General features: G+C 43.3%; 2 protein-coding genes across 2 annotated transcripts in view; both read left to right on the top strand.

Annotated features, from left to right (window-relative positions):
• Positions 1–21,892, top strand: part of RAD50 (RAD50 double strand break repair protein) — a 258,175-nt gene that overhangs the window by 67,641 nt on the left and 168,642 nt on the right. The window lies entirely within an intron of this gene.
• LOC133380227 (uncharacterized) lies at positions 9,177–14,781 on the top strand. The gene is made up of 2 exons (XM_061617061.1): positions 9,177–10,350; positions 12,668–14,781. Exon 1 carries the CDS (start codon positions 9,210–9,212, stop codon positions 10,140–10,142), a length of 933 nt encoding a protein of 310 aa, XP_061473045.1. The 5' UTR covers positions 9,177–9,209; the 3' UTR covers positions 10,143–10,350; positions 12,668–14,781.

Below are 21,892 nucleotides of genomic sequence, written 5' to 3'. Positions count from 1 at the left end.
AGAAGTTATGGCTCCCCAGTGAGATGTCAAAAACTGATCAATCTGGCAAATCTCTTTTAAACAGCAACAATTTAAGTCAAGTAAAAGAAAAATATAGAAAGAAGGGTGCTTGCCTGTTAGTGCGTTCTCTCTTAGAAGATAAGGTGAACGTTCGCTTTATCAGATAGAGCTTGCTGTTAAAAATCCGTCCCACCTTCGTCGGCTGGACCTCGTCCCATAAATTAATGAGATCTGGTCGTCCCAACAAAAATAGGCTTTGAGGTTAATCTCTTCGTTTCTCCCTACCCGGGAGAAGTTTAATCAGTCAAAAAAAAAAGAAAAAACTGACTGATATATCTGAATAAGCTTCTTTTGAGGCAGGAGCCCGTCTCAAAAGCAGGCACAGGCTAAGTCACCCTTCCCGGAAGTCCGTAATTTATTACTTTTTTGAGTAACAAGTGGGTAACTTGGTTACATTTTGCTGGTAATAGAATGAGTAGTAACTTTATTACTTTTGAGCTGTAACTTTAACATTTCCAGTGTTACTTTTGGGCATCACTTGGGGGGGAACAGGAGAAGTCTTCTGCTCCTCTGATTTGTAGATAAAAATCACATGTTTCAAACTGGGCTTCTGTGCAGCGTTGCTCTTCCCTCATGCTCTATGGGTGCTTAGGAGGTGACAAGGGAGGAGGTGGAGAGCGAGACGGGATGGAGTAGAGAAAACAATTGTTTAACAATGGACAGGAGTGGAGGGAGAAAAGAGTCGGAGAGCAAGGAGGCAGCAGGGAGGCATCTGCAAAATGGACATGAAGAACTGGCTGTGGAGGTGAGAGACAACAATGTGTGTGTGTTTGGCACACAATGCACGTGTGCGTGCATGCATGCATGTGGGGGGGGCGCTCAAAGCTCCAGTGGTGGCTTCTCCCTCCCTCTCTTACCAACGGAGAGATGCGAGCAGAGCCAAAAGCACGGCTTCAGGGTGAGCGAGGGGCAGGCAGAAGTTGCAGCAGCAAGCAGCCAGGGTCCTCAAGAGCTACCAGTTTTCTTTCCTGCCCTTCCTTTCCCTAACAAGCAGAATGCAACTTCGTCTTATGAGGAAGATATTCCCTGAAAGCTCTTTTGTGCAAATCCTTCTCCACATGGCAAATGCAAAGAGTTCCAAACAGGCACTTGTTAAAAATGATTGTATAGCTGACTTACAGTACAATATATACAAGTCTACACAGAAGTAAGTCTCTTTATGTTTAATGGAGCTTACTCCCACGTAAATCAAATTGGGTATAGGATTGTACTAATTAGGCAACATAAGGACTGGATGAAGCTGTACCAATTTGCGGGGGGGGGGGAGGAAGAAAAAATATGACCCTTAATAGTACAAATATGCATCAATCTGGTTAAGGCAAGTAAAATTTGATGCATGTAATACAAGGACTAATCCTGCAATCCAGTACTTGTCTACTCAGAAGTAAGACCCATTGGGTTTAATGGGCCTTACTCCCAGGCAAGTGTGTATTGAGTACACACTTATTATTATTATTATTACTATTATTATTACATTTTATTTATATCCTGCCTTTCGGCCAAAGGCCCTCAAGGCAGCTTACAGAAAAAAATAAGCACAGGTATAAAAATACAATATAAAAATGCAATAAAAATACAATAAAAGCAATACAATTTACAAAAATTAAATAACAAGTAACATCATAATAACAAATAAAATTAAATAACAAATAACACCATTATTGGCACCGCCAAGAAAGAGGAGGTGGTGTTAGCAGGGGCGGCAGCTCCCGAGAGGCAGACGGGTGACAGGCATTTGTTACAGCGAAGCTGTTTTCTGTTTCAATGTTGTCTTCCTCTCCATGTCCTCAGGCTCGCTCAGCTGATGCTCCCCGGGCTTCTGCTGCTGCTGGTGGTGATGGTTTATGTTGGGGGGGGTGGCTTCAGGAGCTCCGGCTTGGGGACTTGGGCCTTGCCTGGAGCAGGAGGAGGACGCAGTGGCAGCGGCTGTTGTTGAGCAGGAGGCCCCCGCCTTGTTGTGGGGTGAGGTTTCATTGGCCCTTATTCTTCTAGTTAAAAACCGTTTGTCCTGCTTTACAGAGGGCAGCCTTCTGTCTGAAGAGATGCCAGAGGACAGCCCTCTGTAGGCTCTTCTCATGATCTAGAATCCTGCAGGATCGTGGTACAAGATCCCACAAGGAGTCTACGCAAGCATATAGCAGGGGTGAGGGCTAAAAGCATGGCCCCACAGCCCGTTTGTACTCACATTGCTCCTTTACACAGGTAACAAATGAGCATTGATGTTCAAGAAATGTACCTGGGAGTAAGTCCCATTGAACCCAATAAAGCTTACTTCTGAGTAGACACATATTAGATTGCAGTCTTAGTTTCCTTTCCCCCTATTTTAATTCTGCCTTCTGTATCTTCACAACAGCCCTTTGAGGTAGGTTAGGCTGAGAGTTAGGGACAGGCCAAAGGCAATAAATAAGCAAAAACAATGATGAGTAAAAATTTAAAATATGAAAATGCTCATGCTCAGAATATTTTTGTCGCTCTTTCTCAAGGCTTTGTGTGTGGGTTTTTATGTCTACTGTCTCATAACTTCTTTTTGCCAGAGAATATCGTATTTCATAGTTACAGATGTTCTTTTTTAAAAAAATTGCCCAAATTCTGTGTTGTTGGGTTTTTTTTAACTTGAGTTCTTTGCATGGTTTACGGGTGGCATTGCAGGAGATCAGGCACTTAAGGACAGCTGTGGGGCAGGTAGAAATTAAATGGAGTAAGCCTTTTTTTATATGAAAATACAATTATGGGGAAAGCTTCACCTGTTAACATTCTATCTGTTATACATCTTATTACTTGTGTGCCCCCCTCCCCAGATTTATTATTGATTTGTGAATGCCATGACCATTGTCATTCCCTCCCCCCATTTATCTTTGCAACAACCCTGTGAGGTAGCTTAGGCTGAGACAATACATGCACATAAGCAGCAGTTGGTAGTTGTATTTGGTACAGCATTAATAAATTATAGCCCCTGAAATGTATTCTGGTAGAATCCAGTCCTATATATGTCTACTCCAAATTAAGCCTCATTGAGTTAAATGGATAAGTATACAAGATAGCAGATTAATTTTTACCTCTGAAAGGAATGCACTGTGAGACATAGAATTTAAGAGACATACTTTTCTGGATGTGTTTGAAAAAGATGGGTAGGTGGCAGTGCTGTGGAGTCAGTATGCCAAACCTTCGACTCCGACTCCTCTATTTTTCTACTGTCCGACTCCAACCCTGACTCCGACTCAACCCAAAATTGCTTCCAACTCCACAGCCCTGGAAAGGGCTGTAAATGTCTTTTTAAATTGGAAGCTCTCATAGGAGCATTTTTATCGCTGCCTGAATATGCGCTGATCTTGGCATCACAGCATTTGTCTTCATCTGGGTCCTGTGTCATACACTGACATACAAAATGTTTTCCATCTTGAGTTATGGTGAAATGCTCAACTACAGCTGACTTCATGGGAAGCTTCTTTGACATTTTGAATTTGTATTTTAAAAAAATTGTCAATCAAAATTTATTTTGAAGTCGGAGTCGGTACATTTCTACTGACTCTGACTCCGACTCCACCCAAAATTGCTCCCGACTCCGACTCCACGGCTCCGACTCCACAGCCCTGGTAGGTGGGAAGGGAGTAGGGTCTTCAACATAGTGCCCTTCAGTTGTTGTTGGACTACAACTCCCATCAGTCTCAGATAACATAACAACTCTGAAGTTGGTTCCTAGTTCCCAGTTGCAAGTTCACAACTACAGTAACTCCAAGCCAAAGTTAACATGTCTCTGAACCCCAAAATATATGTTGGGGTACCCTGTATCATATATCACTGTGATCTGGGGACTCTCCCCATCAAGAATAATAGAATCATAGAATAGTAGAGTTGGAAGGGGCCTATAAGGCCATCATGTCCAACCACCTGTGCAATGCAGGAATCCAAATCAAAACATCCCCGACAGATGGCTGTCCAGCTGCCTTTTGAATGCCTTCAGTGTCGGAGAGCTCACTACTTCACTAGGTAATTGATTCCATTGTCGTATGGCTCTAACAGTTAGGAAGTTTTTCCTGGTGTCCAGTCGAAATCTGGCTTCCTGCAGCTTGAGCCCATTATTCTGTGTCCTGCACTCTGCGACAATCAGGAAGAGATCCCAGCCCTCCTCTCTGTGACAACCTTTCATGTACTTGAAGAGTGCTATCATATCTCCCTCAGTCTTCTCTTCTCCAGGCTACACATGCCCAGTTTTTTCAGTCTCTCCTCATAGGGCTTTGTTTCTAGTCCCCTGATCATCCTTGTTGCCCTCCTCTGAACCCGTTCCAGTTTGTCTGCATCCTTCTTGAAGTGCAGAGACCAGAACTGGAGGCCTAACCAGTGCTGAATAGAGGGGAACTAATACATCACGCGATACTATACTTCTGTTAATGTAGCCTAATATAGCATTTGCTTTTTTTGCAGCCACATCACACTGTTGGCTCATATTCAGCTTGTGATCAACGACAATTCCAAGATCCTTCTCACATGTCATATTGCTGAGCCAAGTATCCCCCATCTTATAACTGTGCATTTGGTTTCTTTTTCCTAAGTGTAGAGCTTTGCATTTATCCCTGTTGAATTTCATTTTGTTGTTTTCAGCCCAATGCTCCAGCCTATCAAGGTGCCTTTGAATTTTGTTTCTGTCTTCCACGGTATTAGTTATGCCCCACAATTTTGTATCATCTGCAAATTTGATAAGCATGCTCTGCACCTCCTCATCCAAGTTGTTAATAAAAATGTTGAAGAGCACTGGGCCCAGGACCTAGCCCTGTGGTACCCCATTCGTTACTTCTACCCAGTTTGAGAAGGAACCATTGATAAACACTCTTTGAGAACGATTCTGGAGCCAACTATGGATCCACCTAATAGTTGTTCCATCCAGCCCACATCTAGCTAGCTTGCTAATCAGAATATCATGCGGCACTTTGTCAAAAGCTTTACTGAAGTTGAGGTATATTATATCCACAGCATTCCCACAGTCTACAAGGGAGGTTAACCGGTCAAAAAATGAGATAAGATTAGTTTGGCAGGATTTGTTCTTCATAAATCCATGTTAGCTCCTAGTAATCACTGCATTGTTTTCAAGGTGCTTACAGATTGACTGCTTTATGATCTGCTCCAGAGTTTTCCAGGGATTGATGTTAGGCTGACTGGTCTGTAGTTCCCCGGTTCCTCCTTTTTGCCTTTTTGGAATATAGGGACAACATTAGCTCTCCTCCAGTCATCTGGCACTTCACCAGTCCTCCATGATTTCACAAAGATAATAGACAGTGGTTCTGAGAGTTCTTCAGCCAGTTCCTTCAATACTCTAGGATGCAGTTTATGAGGCCCTGCCGATTTGAACTCATTCAAAGTGACCATTTGTCTATCAACCTCAAGCTCCAATCCTGCTCCTTCCACTTCATGTTTCCCAGGAGGGTCACAGATCCTTTTTTGAGAGAAGACTGAGCCAAAGTAGGAATTGAGCACTTCTGCCTTTTCTTTGTCATCTGTTATCATTTTGCCATTCTCATTGAGTAGCTGTGCCACCGTTTCTTTTCTCTGTCTTTTACTATGGACATACCCGAAGAAAGCTTTTTTGTTGCTTTTAGCATCCCTCGCTAACCTCAACTCATTCTCAGCTTTAGCCTTCCTGAGACCATCCCTGCAATTCCGTGATACCTGCCTGTACTCTTCCTTTGTGGCCTGGCCTTCTTTCCACTTCTTGTATGTGTCCTTTTTTGTTTTCAGGTCATCTCTAAGCTTTTTGTGAAGCCACATTGTCTTCTTCTGTTGTTTCCCTCCTTTTTTTCCTTGTTGGAATTGCTTGCCATTGCGCTTTTAGAATTTCCTTTTTTAGAAACCCCCACCCATCTCGGACTCCTTTTCTCATTAGGGTCACTTGCCATGGAACCGTACTTACAATTGTTCTGAGTTGATTAAAATCAGCTTTCCTGAAGTCCAGGGTGCGCATATGGCTACTCTCAGCTTTTGCTTCTGTTAAATTCAAGAATTCAAGTATGGTGTGGTCACTTTCCCCCAGAGTTCCCGTAACTGCCACTTCATCCACCAAATCATCTCTATTGGTTAGAATCAAGTCCAGGATAGCTGATCCTCTGGTTGCTTCCTCCACTTTCTGTAGGAGAAAGTTATCTCCAACACAAGTCAGAAATTTCTTGGAGGGGCCGTGTTTGGCAGAATTTGTCTCCCAACAGATATCGGGATAATTGAAACCCCTCATTAATACTATATCATGCCTCCTCGAAACATTTTGCTTTTCAAAAGTTACATTCTTGTCTTCTCCTTGATTGGGTGACCAGTAGTAGACTCCAAGCAACACATTCCTTTTATTACTTGCCCCATTAATTTTAATCCAGCTACTCTCGGTGGAACTACCAAGCTTATCTTCCTGTATTTCTGTGCAGGGATATATATTTTTAACATATAGCGTGACTCCACCTCCCTTTTTATTCCTTCTGTTCCTTTTGAACAAGTTATATCCTTCAATTGCTGTATTCCAGTCGTGGGAGTCATCCCATCAAGTTTCAGTTATACCTCTCAAGTCGTAATTGCCCTCCTATATTAAGAGTTCTTCTTGCTTGTTTCCCATGCTCTGCGCATTAGTATACAGACATCGAAGACCATATTTTTATGGCTTGGCTTCCTTACTACTTTTTTCTGAGGACTGTCACTGGTCCCTATTAGAGCTGATCTCTCTGTTCCCATTACTGTGCACAAGCCTTCATCAGTTGTTACCACCAAGTTTACGTCTCCCTCCCCCTTAGGATTCAGTTTAAAGCCCTCCTGATGAACTTCTCCATGCTGTGGCCAAACACATTCTTCCCAGTCCTTGTGAGATGCAACCCATCACTTGCCAGCAGTCCATCTTCCAGGAAGCACAGCCCGTGGTCCCAGAATCCAAATCTCTCACTTCGGCACCACCTTCGTAGCCATTCATTCACATTGAGTATTTTTCTTTCCCTTTCTACTCCTCTTCTAAGTACTGGAAGGATGGATGAAAAAACTATCTGGGCCCCAAAGTCCTTGAGTTTCCTTCCCAGAGCTTCAAAGTGTGATGTGATTTCTTCATAGCTCCGTTTGGCAGTATCATTTGTTCCTACATGGATGAGGAGAAAGGGATACCTCTCGGTGGACTTGATGAGTGATGGCAACCCTTCCGTCACATCTCTAATCCGTCCTCCTGATAGCATACCTGGCAAGTCCACGGATCTTCTCTGCATACTTGGGTTTCGATCCCATGCAGTAAGGAGCCTCCCACTACTAGTACTCTTCTCTTGTTGTTGTAGGGCGAGGTTTCATTGCCCCTGTTTGATTGAGCTTTAGCCTCTTGCTCATTGTCACACAGGCTCTCCTGTAATTCTTCCACCACAGGCTGTCCTCCAGTCTCGTCCTCGAGTGATTGAAAGCGGTTCCATAGTTCCACTGGTGAAGGGTATCTTCTAGCTCTTCTGCTCCTAACTGTCACCCTTTCCCACGGAGTTTCCTCCACTTCATTGTTTCTCTCCAAAGCAGTCTCCTCTTCTGCTACCTCATGCTGTTGCTCTTCCACGTCCACTTCTCTTTGCTGCTGTTGTTCCAGTGTTCTGTCTAAGAACTCTTCATCTTCTCTTATAGTTCCCAGTGTGGCCACCCGCCGTTCCAGGCCTCTCACTTTTTCTTCCAACAGTGCCACGAGCTTGCACTTGTTGCATGTGTACATCATGTTGTTCTCAGGCAAGAAAACAAACATGGCACACACCTTGCAGGTCACAACTGTCATGCCAGCTTGCCAGCCTTACCCTGGCCTGCAGTTAAAATGGCTAACTCCCAAAGCCTTATGGGGAATTTTTCCCCTTGACATCTTCCTTGTTAGCTTGCTAGCAAGCAGTTAAATCTCTGATGTTCTTTCATCACTGTGACTTGGTAATTTTTATAACACAGCTGTACTCGCTTACAGTAATTTTGCACCTTCTTATCAGTAGAAGGGGCCTGGTTCCGTCAAGGCCGTAAAACTCCTTGCTTTGTTATGGGAAACCAAGAGGAGGCACCAGGTGCTGTGGGAACATCGTTTTTTCATCCCTTTGATGAAAATGTTAATTGGTTAATTGTCTCCGGCTGGGAGGGAATTTTCCTCCATAAGAGGAGGCTCAGAACTCTGCGTGTGTGTCCCACTTCAGAGCACCACCTTGCCTATGGTGATGTTCTGTTGTGGCTCCATTTACATCTTGACTTGCAACTCCCTGAGGGGAAGAAGGCTATCCATTGAAAGATCCTATGCTCTTGTAAGTATAGCTAAGGCAGATAGCTTTGTTATTTTGATTTGTGCCAAGAAACTTTCCTTTACCTTTGTTACTAACCACTTTACCCATTTGGGTGTATGGTTTTAGGATTCAATTTGCTGCTACAAATTATTTGTGTGTACCTTTTTGCTTTTTGTAACCTTTTTTATGCTTTTCTTATTTTCTTTTTAATAAACTTTAATTACTTTAAACCAACGTGTGTTTATTCCAGAGAAAGGGGTCAGTTCCTAAATTCAGTCCTTGCCATTTGACCACAACTACCATGTAACAGAGAAATGTTTTTACCTAAGACTTCAGAAGGGGCCAGGAGTGTATCTAGACTCTGGTCCTGAGAGGCTCAGGTGTTTAAGTGGGCTCTGGGGTTCCCTTTGCCCCAGAGTAGCTAACCAGTTGAAGGGTGGTGGCAGTACTACCTTGCAGGGTTGGTGTTGACATGCACAACCTTGGCAAACCAGGATTTGCTGGGATCAATTGCCCAAGGCTGGGGATTGACTCCTAGGACAGTGAGAGCAGACGGGGAAGAGCTCCCCACTTTCACTACATGGTGGTAGCGGTGGGATCGAAAAGGACTGAACTTATCTCTGGGTAAACATACTCTTAAAAAGGTACATTTTGGAAAAATTGGAAATTGTTTAGTTAAAGGTTTCTGGCGCAAAGGTTTATTATTTTTGTAAAGTCAGGATGTCTACGAGATCTAAGCAAAAGAAGGCATTAGATCAGATTCCTGCTGAAAATAGCGAGGAGGAACAAACAGATTTGTTACCTCAAGGCGATTTTGAAGCAGCAGGAGGCAGCGCTGAGGTGCCGCCATTACAAACAGTTACTCCGGAGGGAGAACTGGTGTTGTCACCCGTACGGAGTCGACGAAGTATGGAGAGTCAAGCCAGCCAGAGCGGCGGTGTGCCACCCATGCATATGTGGGCTGAAATGCATAACTTCTTCTCGAAACAAATGGTGCTTATGGCTACTCTTGTGCAGCAACAGCAGGCGTATGCCCCACCGAGCCAAGAACTGAGGTCTGGAAGAGTGTGCTTGGGTGGAGCTGATCCAGCAGACTTTCCGTTTTACCAAGCGGGAGAGGATATTTCAGAATTCTTTTTAATCTTTGAGCAAGCGTCTTTGGACCAGTCATTAGATAAAAAATACTGGATGAAAATCCTACGCACTCAAGGAAAGGGAGAATTAAGAAGTTTAATGTGCAAACTCCCTCGAGAGTTAGCCGATGATTACGAGAACTTTGTAAAGTTGGCAACCGTGCAGTTCGCTCTATCTACTAGAGCGTGTTACCAAAAGTTTGAGACTTTCCAGAAAAAGCCAAAAGAAACATTCTCAGCATTAAGCGCCCGTACTGCTCAAGCAATGGATTTGTGGATTGCAGCTGCGAAAGCTAATACTTTCGAGCAGTTAAGGACAGTGTATACTCTTGAGAAATTTTACAAGATGCTGCTGAAAGAGCTTGCGGCTGCTGTGAGAGGAAAAAAACCAAAGAGCATCCAGGAAGCAGGACATCATGCTGACGAACTTGACTCCTTTCAGGATAAAGATGAACCACCTAAGGCTTATGTTAAAAAGCCGGGAAACGTCAAAGGTAGCCAGCAGGCAGGAGGAGGAAATGAATGGAAGAAAAAACCGTGGCCGCCTGTAGTCAAGTCGGAGGAGAGAGGAGAGAGCTCCGCTTCTGCCACCGCCGTTGCTTCAACAGCGCATCCAACAGCTTACCAACCGAGTAAAGCAGTTTTGGAGAATTTGTTTTTTATGGAAGCAGCTGGGGCACAAAAAGGATCAGTGTCCCCAATTAATTAAAAAGCCGAGTTCTGGAACCAACAAGGGAACTAAAGTAGCTGTGGTCCAGAGAGCCCGGGACTTCGAAGAACCTGGAGGGCAGTCGTCTCCAGAAATTTCTCGTTGGTCTTCCTCAGCTTCCAGTTCAGAGAATGACTGGGAATTTTCGGTTCCTAGTGCTGAAAACAGCCCTGTCACCACAAAAAGCAGCGTTTTAAAAGCTCCTGCGGTGAGTGTTATTCAGCCGGGACTGGGAAAGGAGAAGGGGGGAGGAAAGGTGAAGCCATCCCCTGTAGAGCCCCATGGTGGGAAGGGGGAGAAAGAACGACTCCCTGAAGAGAGCGCTAGCTATCCATGTTTTCCTGGTCAAGCTGCTTGGTCCAACAAAATGTTCAAAGAGACTATTTTTGTGAACTATGTTAAGCTAATTGCATTCAGAGATTCAGGAAGTGAAGTTTCCAGCTTATCTCGTCATTTAATTCCGCCTGAATTAATTTTAAAAGGGGTAAAAGCATCAGTACATGTTTATGGAATGACTAACAAACTTTGTGATGTGGCTGATGTCTGGATTTCATACAAAAATTGGTCAGGAAAACTTAGAGTGTTGATTCATGACTATTCTGACCAATTTTTTTATTTCCTCCTTGGAAATGATATTGCTTACGCATGTTATTTACATAATTTGAAAAATGGGGATGTTAATATGAATGCCATAACCCGTAGTACAGCTAACAAAATGGAACAAGAGCCCAGTATTGAACTTTTGCTACTAGATGGTGCTGTGGCGCAAGAAGTCTGTGACTCAGACCAGCCTCTGCCAACCAAAGTTGGGAATATGAATGTTTCTGATCCTAACAGTGAGGGCATGGAAGAGCTAAAATTGGACTCTGCTCGTTCCACTGCGTTTAAAGAAGCCCTTCTACAAGATGATAGTCTACAAGTATGTAGGGAGGCGGCAGTAAATGCTCCTCTGGAGCTATCTAAGTCTGTGAAAGTAAGATTCTATTGGAAGAACGGATTGCTGTATAGAGAACATGTGCCCCAAGGTGCTTCTGTGGATTGGATGGAAACCTGTCAAACAGCTTGTGGTGCCATCGGTTCATAGGCTGGAAGTTTTCCAGCTGGTGCATGATGCTATTAGTGGGGGTCACTTAGGAATAAAAAGAAGATTGGCCCGAGTAACCCGATGCTTTTATTGGCCCCAGATTGCCAAAGGGGTGCAAAATTTCTGTAAAAGTTGTTTAACATGCCAGTTAGTAGGTCATGCCCGTGATCACCCCAAAATGCCAATGCAAGTCTCTGAGATTGTAACAGAACCATTTGCTAGGGTCGCGGTGGACGTTCTTGGTCCACTGAATGTGGCTTCGAGTGGAAAAAATTTATTTTGACTTACATAGATTATGCAACACGTTTTGCTGAAGCAGTAGCTTTAAGTAGCATTACTGCAACTGCTATCTCAAAGGCTTTACTAGACATATTTTCTCATTGGGGATGCCCTAAAACTATCTTGTCAGATCAAGGCCCAGGCTTTGTAGCCAAACTGACTAAGAAGCTATGGGAGATTTCTGGGATAGAACATGTGACTTCTGTTGCTTACCATCATGAATCCAACAGGCTTTGTGAACGTTTGAATGCGGTTCTGGGAAAAATGCTAAAAGCTCATGCTTTAAAACACCCTGGTAATTGGGATGTGGCTTTGCCTTTTCTCATGTTTGCGTACAGATATACCCCCCAAGCCAGTTTGAAATACTCTCCAAATCAGTTGGTGTTTGAGAGAGACATTGCAGGTCCTTTGTCCTTATTGAAGGCAGACTGGGAGGGGAAGATGGAATTTTCTTCTGTGCCAGTGACTACGTATTTGCAAAACTTGCGTGAGACCTTAAAAAGTGCATTAGAGACTGCTCATGAGAATCTAGCAGAGGCCCAGCAACAGCAAAAGGCTTATTATGATTCTCATACCAAAGCACGTCAATTTGCAGTTGGCTCTGAGGTCCTGGTGTTAAAACCTCAGCCAGGGTCTAAACTGTCTGTGGCCTGGACTGGCCCAATGGTAGTCAAGGCACAGTTAAGTGATACTAATTATTTGCTGGCCTACCCCAATTCAAACAAAAAGCCATGGGTCTACCATGTTAACACCCTTAAACAATTTTGGTCTAGAGCAAAATTGGTTTTGGCCTGTACAAACGCTAGAGAGCATGAAGAAAAATTTGTGGACTTGGTTGCTGAGAGTCAACAAGAGAGTGGCATTGATAAGACTTTTTTGCCTGAAAGTTTGGCTTATGAACAACGCATACAGCTGCGCCAGGTTTTGACAGATTTTCAGTCTTTGTTTTCAAGTAAACCAGGTAAAACCCATCTGGCAAAACACTCAATAACAGGTGACCATCCACCTATTCAGTCTCCACCTTACAGAGTAACTGGACCACATGCTAAGGTGGTGGAAAGAGAAATTCAAGCTATGTTAGATCTGGGGGTTATTGAACCTTCTGTTAGTCCCTGGTCATCTCCAATTGTGTTAATGAAATTTGTTTTTGTGTGGATTACAGGAAATTAAATTTAATAACCCAAGTGGATCCATATCCTTTGCCCAGGATGGACCATCTGATTGAGAGATTGGGAGCTGCTAAATACATCACCACTTTGGACTTAACCAAAGGTTACTGGCAAGTGCCCTTGGACGAAGATGCTGTATTGAAATCTGCTTTTGTCACTCATATGGGCTTGTACCAGTTTAAAATGATGGGTTTTGGTTTAAGGAATGCTCCTGGAACGTTTATGAGTTTAATAAATTCTGTCTTAAATGGTTTAGGGGATTATGCTTGTGCGTATCTGGATGATATAGCGGTTTATAGTACTGACTGGGATTCCCACGTGAAACATTTAAGAACTGTATTTCAAAGGCTGCAGGATGCAGGTCTTACTATCAAAGCTCAGAAGTGTCAATTTGGGCTGGGAGAGGTTTCTTATTTAGGCCATAGAGTGGGTAGTGGCTGTCTGAAACCCCTGGATGCTAAAATCGAAGCAATCTCTAATTGGCCAGTGCCCCAGACTAAGAAACAAGTTCAGTCTTTTTTAGGACTTGCAGGTTACTATAGGAGGTCGCCCCTCATTTTAGTAGCATTGCAACTCCCCTGACTGATTTGTGTAAAAAGTGCAAACCTGCACGAGTTGTATGGTCTGAAGATTGCCAACAGGCCTTTGAGGCTTTGAAAACTGTACTAGTAATTACCCTGTTCTGAAAGCTCCAGATTTTGCTGAACCCTTTGTGGTACAGACTGATGCTAGTAATTTTGGCTTAGGTGCTCTGCTTTTACAAAAAGACACAGATGGAGAATTACACCCTGTAGCATACCTCAGCAAGAAGTTAATTCAGCGAGAGCACCATCTGGCGACGATAGAGAAGGAGTGTCTTGCTATAGTTTGGGCCCTGGAGAAATTAAGGCCTTATCTTTGGGGGTGACACTTCCAACTACAAACAGATCACTCTCCTTTATGCTGGTTGTCTAGAATGAAGAACTCTAACCAAAAATTATTGAGATGGGCACTATTATTGCAAGATTTCGATTTTTCCATAGATTATGTGGCTGGGAAATTAAATAAAACGGCCGATGCCTTATCTCGTATGCATAATTTAGATGATTGATGTATGGTCCTGATGACTTGTAACTGCTCCTGACTATTCTTATGCCTGATGTTTTAATATGGTTTGTGTAACCCTGATTTTATGGTTTTTATGACCTATGCCTGTATTTTGGACTATGAGTTTGCTAATGTCCTTTTATGATTTGATATAATAAAGTATGTAAGGTTTTAGAGGCTTAGGTTTGACCACTGTGGGGAAATTAGGTTATGGTTGTTGTTAATTCCTGTTGTGGGTTTTTCCTTTTTTTTATTAGCCTTCTTTCCCTTCGTATTAACCAGAGGCGATGAAACCAAAGGTGATCAACCTTTGATGTCATCTTTTTTGAAAAGGGGGCGTGTCATGCCAGCTTGCCAGCCTTACCCTGGCCTGCAGTTAAAATGGCTAACTCCCAAAGCCTTATGGGGAATTTTTCCCCTTGACATCTTCCTTGTTATCTTCCTTGACAACTTCCTGCTAGCAAGCAGTTAAATCTCTGATGTTCTTTCATCACTGTGACTTGGTAATTTTTATAACACAGCTGTACTCGCTTACAGTAATTTTGCACCTTATCAGCAGAAGGGGCCTGGTTCCGTCAAGGCCATAAAACTCCTTGCTTTGTTATGGGAAACCAAGAGGAGGCGCCAGGTGCTGTGGGAACATTGTTTTTTCATCCCTTTGATGAAAATGTTAATTGGTTAATTGTCTTTGGCTGGGAGGGAATTTTCCTCCATAAGAGGAGGCTCAGAATTCTGGGTGTGTGTCCCACTTTGGAGCACCACCTTGCCTATGGTGATGTTCTGTTGTGGCTCCATTTACATCTTGATTTGCAACTCCCTGAGGGGAAGAAGGCTATCCATTGAAAGATCCTATGCTGTTGTAAGTATAGCTAAGGCAGATAGCTTTGTTATTTTGATTTGTGCTAAGAAACTTTCCTTTACCTTTGTTACTAACCACTTTACCCATTTGGGTGTATGGTTTTAGGATTCAATTTGCTGCTACAAATTATTTGTGTGTACCTTTTTGCTTTTTGTAACCTCTTTATGCTTTTCTTATTTTCTTTTTAATAAACTTTAATTACTTTAAACCAACGTGTGTTTATTCCAGAGAAAAGGGTCAGTTCCTAAATTCAGTCCTTGCCATTTGACCACAACTACCGTGTAACAGAGAAATGTTTTTACCTAAGACTTCAGAAGGGGCCAGGAGTGTATCTAGACTCTGGTCCTGAGAGACTCAGGTGTTTAAGTGGGCTCTGGGGTTCCCTTTGCCCCAGAGTAGCTAACCAGTTGAAGGGTGGTGGCAGTACTACCTTGCAGGGTTGGTGTTGACGTGCACAACCTTGGCAAACCAGGATTTGCTGGGATCAATTGCCCAAGGCTGGGGATTGACTCCTAGGACAGTGAGAGCAGACGGGGAAGAGCTCCCCGCTTTCACTACAACAACCACTGGAGTATCCTTCCCATTCATACTCTCTTCTATCTTTTGTTTCTTTCTAACTACTTGTTTTGGAGTGGCCTGTACTTTGTCCTGTCCTACTACAGGGTAAACTTGAGAGTCCCACTGGTATGCGGTGCGCTGTACAAGGAGAATTAGTAATTTGGTTTTGGTTTTTTTAACAACAAATAACAACAAATTTATTCAATCAAAATTATCAGGCTTCTGAAATGCTCATAAATGCATAATGATATCATTAAAAAAAAAAAGTAACTGGGTATGCCCACCCCACAATCTGTTCTGAGCCAGGACAACTCATACACCCCAGGGAAGGGGAGGGTGTCCTCTACGAGATGCCAGTGTGTCCTGCCTGGCCCAGAGCTTTTTATGGGTGCAGGGCAGGGATAAGGGAATCTATGCACAACCCAAAGCAACAAAAATATGCAGAAAACAATAAGAAACTGGGGGTGCCCTCCCAAAAATCTGTACTGTGCCGGGCAGTAGTGTAGTGGCAAATTCAGAAGTGCAGGGTCCCTTCACGATAGTCTCAGCCACAGCCAGACCCCCCCTGCCTCCTTATTTTGCTCCTGGGTTGAGAATGAGGTCCATGTTAATGCCTTCTCCCAAAACAACTGATGTCCCTTGGAGACAATCAGTATGAAAGGGGAGAGTATTCGCTACTGAAAAGAGTCTTCTCAGTGAGTGACTCACTTCCTTTCCCTCTGATTGGCTCCAATCAGCAGGAAAGGACAAGAAAGCATATTAGAAGACTCTTCTCAGTGGCTAACGCACTCCCCTTTCATGCCGATCAGCTCATATGATGCTGGAGACATAGGGACCCTGCTCCCAAAAAAGTAAGGGGTCTAGGACTCCCTGAGGCCCTGGACAACTACACCCCTGCTGCCAGGACAAATCATACATCCCAGGAAGGGGGGGTGACCTCTACAAGATGCCAGTACTTCCTACCTGGCCTATAGTTTCTGCTCGGCGCAGGGCACTCATAAGGTCATCTGTGCAGAACTAAAATAATGAAGAGTAAGTAGAGAAAAATATGTAATTTGGGGTGACCACTCCAAAATCTGCTGTGGGCCATGAAACATCATTCACCTGAGCAAAGGGGAGAGTGTCCTCAACAAGATGCCACTGCATCCTGCCTGGAATGGATTTTCTTGTGGACACACAAAATGGATATGTGCATCTATGCACAACAAGCAGTGTAGTACGTATATAAGGAAATGCAGTTTCCCACCCCAAAACATGCTTTGGGCACTACAAATCATACATCCATGCATGCAGGAGAGGGTTCCCACCCAGTTCAGAGTTTCTTTTGTATGTATGGTACAGACAAGGGCATATATGTATTAGAAAAATAGTGAATATGTAGAGGAAAGAAAATAAGAAACTGGTGTGCCCATCCTAAAAGATGATTTGGGGCACCACATATCATAATTCCTTGCATCTGGGACAGTGTGTTCTATGAGATGCCATTCATGCATACTTTGGAGTGTCATCTATGAAATTACATCTTCTTCAAGAAATAATTATTTGTTGACCCTGCCACAAGTCCTTCTGTCACCAACATCAATGGCTTTGGATATAACAAAGTAAGTAACAGGGAAGACCAATACAAAAATTTAAAAAATCCACGTAGATCATAAGCACTGGCCATAAGCGCTGGCATAGCATAGAGGACACCTTATCATTTTCTGGTGTGTCTGATTTGTCTTGGCCCAGAGAAGATTTTGTGGTGAACATCCCCGGATATTTATTCTTTGCTTTGCTCTTTGTCTGTTTGGTTGTGCAAAGATGCCCTTATACATGCCCTGAATCCAACAGAAACTCTGTGCCAGGTGGGAAGCATTGACATCTTGTAGAAGATACCCTCCCCTTTCCTTGGGTGTATGATTTGTCCTGGCCCAGAGCAGATTGTGGGGTGGGCACCCTCAGTTTCTTGTTTTTTCTGCATCTTTTTGTTAATTTTGGTTGTGCATAGATGCCCTTATCCCTGCCCTGCACCCAGCAAAAGTTGTGGGCCAGGAGTGATGTACTGGCATCTCATAGAGGACACCCTTGTCTTTCCTGGGGTGTATGATTTGTCCTGGCCCAGAGCAGATATTGTCTGACGTGCTCTTTCAGCATCTGTTCTTTTGAGACATAACATAAATGTATTGTAAAAGCGGCATTTCAAGTGTCAAATTTGATTTCAAGTGAATTATGTGTGTTGGGGTATCATCATTGCTGGGGGTGGAGTGAGGGGATCTGAGATTCTGTTATGCCATTCTGTTAATCTTACAGATAATAAAAATTATTCTACTACCCTCTGTGTGTGCTGATTTTTATGTTGTTTTAGGCTACTTAGATGTGCAGCAGCCAAGGCCAGCACCTTGTAGGCAATTTTTTTAAAAGTAACTAAAATGTAATTGTAGTGATTACTTTTGAATAAAAGTAAAAGAATCAGTTACTTTCAGAGCAATTGTAATTGTAATGGTTACTACTACTTTTTTGGGCCATGTAACTGTAACTTATTACTTTTTAAAAGTAATCTTCGAAGCTCTGCCTGGGAACTACAGACCAGTCAGCGTGACATCAATCCCTGGGGAAATTCTTGAGGAGATTATAAAGCAGTCAGTCTTGAAACACCTTGAAAATAATTCAGTGATTACTAGAAGCCAACATGGAAGGTTGGGATATAAGTGTAATAATTAATTAATTAATTAAAATAAAAATTATCAAGTACAAATTCTGTCAGACTAATCTTATCACACTTTTTGATTGAGTAACCTCCCCGGTAGACTGTGGGGATGCTGTGGACATAATATATCTTGACTTCAGCAAAGCTTTTGACAAAGTGCTCCATGATATTCTGATTAGCAAGCTAGCTAAATGTGGGCTGGATGGAACAACTATCAGGTGGATCCACAGTTGGCTCCAGAATTGTACTCAAAGAGTGCTTATCAATGGTTCCTTCTCAAACTGGGCAGAAGTAACGAGTGGGGTACCACAGGGCTCAGTCCTGGGCCCAGTGCTCTTCAACATTTTTGGAGGCGGGGCAAGGATCGTCTTCCGGTAAGACGCTTATCTGAAAGCTCCTGTAGTTACTAGGACTTTGCATTAAATACATGCTCATCTATCACATCCGTGAATTCTGAGCCTTTTATACGCAAGCTGCTTGCTAGCCCCAGAAGGCTATAGTTAAAAGCAATAAAGAGAGGCAGTAGAGTAAACAGAAGCCTCATACATCTGGGCTAATTGCCGCCATTAACCTGGGTAAGTGCTGCAGTATATGCAACTCATGCAAGAGCAATTACTCTGCTCCCTCTCAAAGTGTCTTGGCCTTGAGGCCAAGCTTGTATGAAGACACAGATAAACAACGTAACTCACACGGGAGCGAAGGGTGCAAGTGCCTCAGTGTCATATGTTAAGCAATGTTAAAACGACGTTAGCAACTGAGAGAGGCGAAGAGCCTGTTATGGAGAACTGAAAAGGCTTAAACAAATGGCAACCCAAGATAACTAATTATTTCCCACGAATGCAGGATGCAGTGTATCCCCTTCAAACCACACAGTATTCTCAGGCTAAGGACCCTTTACCAGCAGTGGCACATGAATGGTCACTAGGGAAATCTCTTGCTGTTAATAGCCATACAGAGAATGCTGCCAAAGCGACAGCTCCAAGTTTAGCCGAGGAGCTGCGAGATGCTGGTTTTAATTGCTCATTTAACTCCTTCAACTCACTTTACGATATACCTCCTTCGGAGACCGTCACCATCGATTCATTTCATGAGCAGTTCAGTGAAAACTGCTCCACCATCAAGTCCCTTGGAGCCTTTGAATCATCCTCTCCAGTAGCTGATGTTACTGACGTTCATAAAGGAATGGACCCAGATGGGCATCATATTATCCTGCAGGAACTGAGACTAATTAAATCCTTTATTAATGAAACTTACAGCCTTCTAACCACCCTGGTGAAGTCCTGGGGGCCACAATTTGCATGTGGCCCCCCGAAGCACCCAGCTCCTGTAGCGGTGGGTCCTGGCTCTCTAGAGCAGCTGGAGCCTGTAAGAGAAACAGCTAACAATAAAAAAAGGAAGAAAAAGAACAAACGGCAGCAGCCCAAGGTCGCTTCTTGTGGGAGGGAAAAGATAAGACAAACAAAGAATGGCAAGAAATCCAAGAACTATAAAAATACAGAAACTTTAGCAACTAAAAAAAGAAAGATGAACTTTAAACCATTATTCAAACTTCTCGGACCACAAGGACCGGATTCCTCCATGGAAGTGTATGCGCCAACATTGTCAACCAAACAAAACATCCAGCAGAAAGCATCTCCTACACATTCCACAGGAGTCTCATCCAGCGAACTTATATCTGGGGAAGAGAGTGCTATTATAGCGTCGGCACAAATGAACAAAAAGACAGTATCTGCTAAAATGCAGCCTCGTCCCTGGAATCTGGTCTTACAGCCTGGAAAATTGGTATTGTAATTCCAGGACTTCTAGAAGCTGGCCCACCTTCCCAAGTATAACCTTCCTGGACAAATGCTTTGCCCAGTCTCTACATCCTGGACAACCTACTAATTACATGAAATCCATGATTAATGTATCTGCAAGACCTGGAGTATGGCGTCTAATTGTGGTATTGCATTCCCCGGCAATAGCCAACCAGATTTTCCGAGTAAGAGAGGAACTACATTATAGAGGCTTATTGATACAGCGATACTATATCAACTCCTCTCCTCCAGAACCACTATGGCCTTACTCTGGAAGCCCAGCGAGTCCATACTGCTCGGAGACAGAGGTAACCCTGAACTCAGTTTACTCCCAGCACAAGGAACGAACTCCGACTGACGCCTCGGCTGTCCCGGCTCTATCGCTTTCGATCTTACTCGGGGAGCTGGAACCGGAAGAGATCCAACTTGCAGATCTATACACCCAACTAACAGACTTGGAGAGAGACACGGTTATTAATAAACTTTATTGCCTAATTCAGCGCCTCACGGATACAAACCAACATAAGAGCTCTATTGAGAGAACGTCTACTTCCTCTACTTCTGATACGACCTCTTCCTCATCTGAATTATCCTTGACCTACGCTACAACCTCGAATTCACGTCCATCCTCTGGAGCAGTCTTTAAGGACGAATTGGGCCTTTTGAACCACATTGAAGTGCTACATTGACCGCTTCAGCCAAGGCTAGCCTCACTGGAGGCAACTCATCCCATATGTAATCACCATACCTTACCGATTGTACAGTACGCCTGCTGTCCTGGAACATTGCTGGCTGGCCTGCTAAACAACATACGCCAGCCTTTATTGACTTTTTAAATCGCCAAGATCTAATTTCCCTGCAGGAGACTTGGTATACCAGTGAATTAAAAATAGACGGGTTCAATTCTATATCCCTACCAGCTGCCCCTCAAATAACTAAAACCAAGGGACGCCCTAAAGGAGGGTTAGCAATCCTAATATCCACAGCACTAAATGTTCATTGTATTAGAACTCCACCATGCCACAATCTCGCCATGGCTGTTCACCTGATTTTTGATATGCTATCCCTCTTATTAATCAATGTCTATATTCCTCCAGCTACCTCCAGGGCACTTACGGATCCAGTGTGGGAAGACTTAGATTATTATATTACAGAGCTGGAGGCACGATTCCCCAAGTCCCATTAATTATTCTGGGGGATCTTAACACAAGAATTGGGCAGAACAATGAGAGTCTCTTAGCTTCTAAGCTCTGGAGGGGTGAAACCAATATACATCTAGTTCCAGAGCTAGAGAGAACCTCTAAAGACCATAGCATTAATTACCCGGGGATATGTTTGACCCGTATTGTTGGTTGTCATAACCTTACCATTCTTAATGGCTTGAAGCCCCTTGATGCCTGCGCGGAATACACATTTATTTCAAACAGGGGAAGTAGTGTGATCGATTATGCGATCACCTCTCCCCATCTCACACAGTTAATAACGAATTTTTCAGTCAGCAAAGAATTAGACAGCGATCACCTCCCTTTATCCCTTTCACTGCGATTAAAGATGAACTGTCGGCTAGAGGCAGAATACAATTCAGTTGTCAATCAACTGTACTTCCATCATAAACGCCCTATGTGGACCCAGTTGGTAGCTTCTAGAATAGCGGAATTCATGACATCCCCCTTGGCTAAGACCATACAAGAGTCTCTTGGAAACTCCGCTGATCTTTCTAAATTGTTAAATATTTTTGATTTCCTGGTTGAGTCACTTCAACCGTTATTAGTATCAAATAATATGTTTAGACGATCAAATGCATATGCAGGCCCAAATAGGTGGTATGATCATGAATGCTTAAATCTAAAGAGACAACTGAAAAAGATATATCTTCGCTATCGTTATCAAAATGCCAAAGTCTTGCCTGAGGCCTATTACAAGACCAAAAGGAAATATAAGGCCCTTATAGTTATCAAAAAACGGCAAGCAGTACAAAAAGGATGGGAGTCCCTGAGACAGGCAGCCAAGGACAAAAAAACCCCAAAATTCTGGTCATTAGTTAATGGCTCTATCAGATCTTTTAATTCTGCCCCCTGTAATATCCTTCCAAGTGTCTGGGAGCAACATTTTGCGGACTTCCAAAAGGACGCACAATATTCCTATCCAATGACACTGTCAGCAGTTGACTGTGAAACTCTGCCTAATTGGCCCCCGGTTACGCAGTCTGAAATAATGGACATGATTAAAA

The sequence above is a fragment of the Rhineura floridana genome, chromosome 3 (genome assembly GCF_030035675.1).
Source record: "Rhineura floridana isolate rRhiFlo1 chromosome 3, rRhiFlo1.hap2, whole genome shotgun sequence".
Classification (NCBI taxonomy): domain Eukaryota; kingdom Metazoa; phylum Chordata; class Lepidosauria; order Squamata; family Rhineuridae; genus Rhineura; species Rhineura floridana.
Note: the sequence above shows the minus strand (reverse complement) of the source record. Positions and strands in the feature narration are given on the sequence as shown.